At 42.9% G+C, this 4,572-nt stretch overlaps 1 protein-coding gene across 1 annotated transcript in view; it reads left to right on the plus strand.

The window, feature by feature from the left end:
• Positions 1-4,223, plus strand: part of CARD11 (caspase recruitment domain family member 11) — a 27,751-nt gene extending 23,528 nt beyond the window's left edge. The window contains 2 exon segments of the mRNA XM_029284782.1: positions 530-645; positions 3,986-4,223. Coding sequence (XP_029140615.1) covers positions 530-645; positions 3,986-4,190 — 321 coding nt within the window. The 3' untranslated portion in view covers positions 4,191-4,223.
• The last annotated feature ends 349 nt before the right edge of the window (positions 4,224-4,572 follow it).

Below are 4,572 nucleotides of genomic sequence, written 5' to 3' on the forward strand. Positions count from 1 at the left end.
TTCCACTGGTTAATTGTTCTCCCTGTCAGGAAATTTCTGCTTAGTTCCAGGTTGCGTCTCTCCTTGATTAGCTTCCATCCATTGCTTCTTGTCCTGCCTTCCGGTGCTTTGGAGGATAGGCTGACAAGGCAGAAATACTTTCCAATGTCTGTTCGTGTAACCTTACAAAAAAGACAGAGCTAGTATTCCTGGCAAGGCCTCTTGTCTGGCCTACCTCGCAGGGCTAACTTTAGAGCTGGCCTAGGAGCAGAGAGAGTCAAATTTCCCCCACCGTGAAGCTCATGGGATGACCTTGGGAGGATGAAAAGAAGTCCTTGCTGGTGCTACAGCAAGACAGGAACAGGGAAGTTTTCTAAAATCAGTGAGAATCTGGAGGGCGATAATCTGCCCTTGACGAAAACCAGCCGTGTCAGATGCGCAATCAAGGGCTTCCAATTTATCTGATCCTGTTTGAGATGGTGTGTGTGTGTCTAAATCCCCCACCACCATGTACTTAACCAAAGTCCTCTCCCTGACTTTGTGTTGACAGAACAAACACTGCCTGCTCGAACTCAGCATCGGATGCACAAAAGATTTAATCAAAGCCAAGATATATCCCATTGTTCTCTTTATTAAAGTCTCCGAGAAAAACATCAAGAAATTCAGGTACGTCTCGGTCACGGCGCAAAGAAGGATGGGCGAGAGGAAAGAAATAGAGGGATGCTTTGCCCGCTGCAGAAATATGGAGCGGACAAAACAGCTGCACGAATGAAAAGGGTCCTTACCAAGGCAATCGCTACCTAGTGTATTTTGGCACCTACGTCTTGGAGATGCTTCTTCTCTCTCTCTCTTTTTTTTTTCCCTCGGATTTGCACATCTGAACCTGTTTGCCCCTAAGTTCTTTCTTTCTGTTTGGGAGTAAAATAAAAAAATGATGCGATGGGGACTTTGTGGAGGAAGGCAAAAAATAAAAATAAAAACCCCACAACGCTTGTTGCAACTGATTTAAAATCAGGGCTGGCAGTTGGTGCCGATTCTGGGAAATCAGACCCTTTGTGTGTTGTGGCTGGCAGAGCTATAAGCGCAAACACATCTGGAAAGCACAGACTAGGCAAGGCTGCCATATGTTTCCCGGCCCTCCAGATGTTAAGCCTGGCTTGGATGACCCCAGAATCAAAATCTGGCAAGCAATTCTTTTTCTACCTGTTGGTATAAATTTGCATGATAACCGTTTGAATGAAATTACAAGGCAGAAACAAAACCTTGTTGAGAAAACAAAAGCTAGATTCCATGTGTTTGTTTGTATCTGCCTTTATTACTTTTACAAATATTTATTAAGCTTGTTCTATTCTATTCTATTCTATTCTACTCTACTCTACTCTACTCTACTCTACTCTACTCTACTCTACTCTATTCCCATTATTCTATTCTATTCTATTCTATTCTATTCTATTCTATTCTATTCCATTCCATTCCATTCCATTCCATTCCATTCCCATTATTCTATTCTATTCTATTCTATTCTATTCTATTCTATTCTATTCTATTCTATTCTATTCTATTCTATCCTATCCCATCCCATCCCATCCCATCCCATTCCATTCTATCATAAGTCAAGGGCTTCCTGTATCCATCCTTCCTCTCTTTACTGGCCTTCTGTAAATCTGGATCTTCTTCCTCCTTGCCCGGGTTTACTTTTTTCCCCCCCGAAATGGTCAGCCGTAATAAAATTTTATGTTGTAAAACAATGAATTGGATAAGTAGAAAGAGACTTGAACTCTCCAATTTCAGGAAACAAATGGAAGTGTCTCCAGAACATGACAATGAAAACCAGCCAAAATGTAAACATAATAGAAAATCAATAGCAAATTATTACTCAGTCATGCTCTACCCCACGGAAGATTGAAAGGATCTGTAAGTTATCTGTAAATAAACACTGGAGGACCATAAACAATACGTGGTGGACAAGTTTAGTTATATTGCATTTCTTCTTGGCAACGGAGGCACCCAGGGTTAGCAAGCCATGAATTGCAGCAGACTTTCGGTTCAGCGTCAGAAATACAGCATTTGAGTGATCAAATTCAGCCACAGCTATTTTGTTTAGCTCATTAGCTGTAGCATCGATGCTGGTGGCCTGAAAACTAAACAGCGATTCATGCCCTGTTTGCATGTTAAAAGGTTTTTAACAGGAGGCAACTGGCTACAGCTAGTCCTTGACTTACAATCGTTCATTTAGTGACTATTCCAAGTGACAAAGCACTAAAAAAAAAAGGGACTTAGGACCGTTTTTCACACTTAATGACCATTGCAACATTCCCACGGTCAGGGGATCAAATTCCAGACTCACATTTATGACAGTTGCAGAGTCCCGGGATCCTCTTTTTCTGACCTCCTGGCGAGCAAAGTCAACGGGGGGGAAGCCGCGTTCACTTAGTAACTTAACAATTGCAGCGATTCATTTAATGACTGTGGCAGGAAACGTCACAAAATTGGAGCCAAACTCCCTTAACAACTGTCCAGCTTAATTTTGGGCTCGGCTGTAGTCCTAAGTCTAGAACTACCTGTAATGTTCAGGAAAATAATGTTTGAAAAATGCAGACGTTTAAGACTGTAAGGCATTGGGAGAGAAGGAAGCATTTTCAAGGAAAATCCGATTAATGGGTTAAGACTTCCTTGGCTGAAATGATGGCTGGTCGGTGTCTTAGGGGCTCCCACTCTTGAAATTACTATCCCCGATCCAGGGAAAGTTCACAGTGATTATGTCAGAAATTAATGAGACATAAATCAGTTGGAGCTAATTGGTCTCATCGATTTTAGTCATATCTCCTCGACCCTCTTTTCTCTAAACTTGAACCTTTTAATCTAAGAGTGGATGTACAACAATTCCCTTCACACTGTACATCCTTTCCTGGGGAAGCACCTTCAGTCAAATTCATAAGGTATAAGAAATGGTGAATGCAAGAGAGAAAGAATGGGGCTTGAAAAAAAAGAAAATGGAATATATCCCGTGCTCCATCGTTTTCTTTTGAGGGAGAAACAGAAATAAGGATTTTTGGTTTCGGGATGAAGTCTTGGGGTGCCCATAAATATTGCCCAGATTTCAATAACTCCAGAATTTCAGAATAACAAAGTTGGAAGGGACCTTGGAGGTCTTCTAGTCCAGCCCCCGCTCAAGCAGGAGATCTTATACCATTTCAGACAAATTTTTCTTCTTGAAAACCTCCAGTGATGATATAGGGTCTCCTGCTTGAGCAGGGAGTTGGACTAGAAGACCTCCAAGGTCCCTTCCAGCTCTATTTTGATTCTGATTCTGATGGAGCACCCACAACTTCTGGAGGCAAGGAGTTCCACTGGTGAATTGTTCTCACTGTCAGGAAATTTCTCCTTAGTTCTAAAGTTGCTTCTCTCCTTGATTAGTTTCCATCCGTTGCTTCTTGTCCTGCCTTCGGGTGCTTTGGAGAATAGCTTGACTCCCTTTTCTTTGGGGCAGCCCCTGAGATATTGGGAGACTGCCATCATGTAACTCCCTAAGCCTTCTTTTCATTAAACTAGACATACTTAATTCCAGCAACCATTATATACCTCTATATTTCAGGTTCTAAGGAAACGGTCATAGATGACCAGCTGTTCCACATTTCCCTTTGAAATGGAGCATTGTCTGTCTGTCTGTCTGTCTGTCTGTCTATCTCTCTCTCTCTCTCTCTCTCTCTATCTATCTATCTATCTATCTATCTATCTATCTATCTATTTTATTTATTTATATCCTGCCTTTATTATTCTTATAACTAACTCCAGGCAGCGAACATATTTAACACTACTCCCTCTTCCTCCTATTTTCCCCACTACAATGATGCTGTGAGGTGCGCTAGGCCGAGAGAGAGGGACTGGCATTTTTCAATGTTCAGATGATCAGCAGATGTAGGTGGATGTTTCTGTTGGCTTATGCTTGCCTGCATGCACATCTGGTTAACAGCTGTTTTGGGGGTGGGGCTCTTCTGTCACATAGAAAGCTGCTACCGAAACCAGATGTGGAGGAGGAATTACTGAGGACCTGTCGTCAGAACGAGAAGGAACTGGAGGGCTTACCCTGCCTTTACGCCTCGTTGGAGACGGATTCGTGGAGCAGCATCGAAGATCTTCTTCGGATCATCAAGGATAAAGTCTGGGAAGAGCAGCAGAAAACCATCTGGGTTGACGAAGAGCAGTTGTGACGCACAGATCCCATTGGTGACCTGGGATCCCGCTAGCAACGTAACGAAGCCGAGAGGAGAAGACCTCAGGAAAGGCTGCCGTCTTTGTTCCTACTTCATCAGATGTCTGAGAGTCTCAGCAGCAGGTAGACGTTGAGGGTGAGGGAACGTTCTGAGAAACCAAGGATGGAAGGCTTGGACAATGACATTTCCAAGGGATTCTTTAAAGTATGGAAGTGGATTGTTCTCCCAGGGAACTTGGCTCCGTTCTCTAGTATTCACCACTTCTGGAACACTGAAGGTCAGATGTTTCCAAAGAGACATTTTGAAGCATAAACCTGGTGCTGCAGGGTCTGAAGATGGATGGCGGGAGGGTGAAGGGGAAACATTTTTGATAGTCATC

The sequence above is a fragment of the Protobothrops mucrosquamatus genome, unplaced genomic scaffold (genome assembly GCF_001527695.2).
Source record: "Protobothrops mucrosquamatus isolate PMUCROS unplaced genomic scaffold, P.Mucros_1.0 scaffold942, whole genome shotgun sequence".
Classification (NCBI taxonomy): Eukaryota; Metazoa; Chordata; class Lepidosauria; order Squamata; family Viperidae; genus Protobothrops; species Protobothrops mucrosquamatus.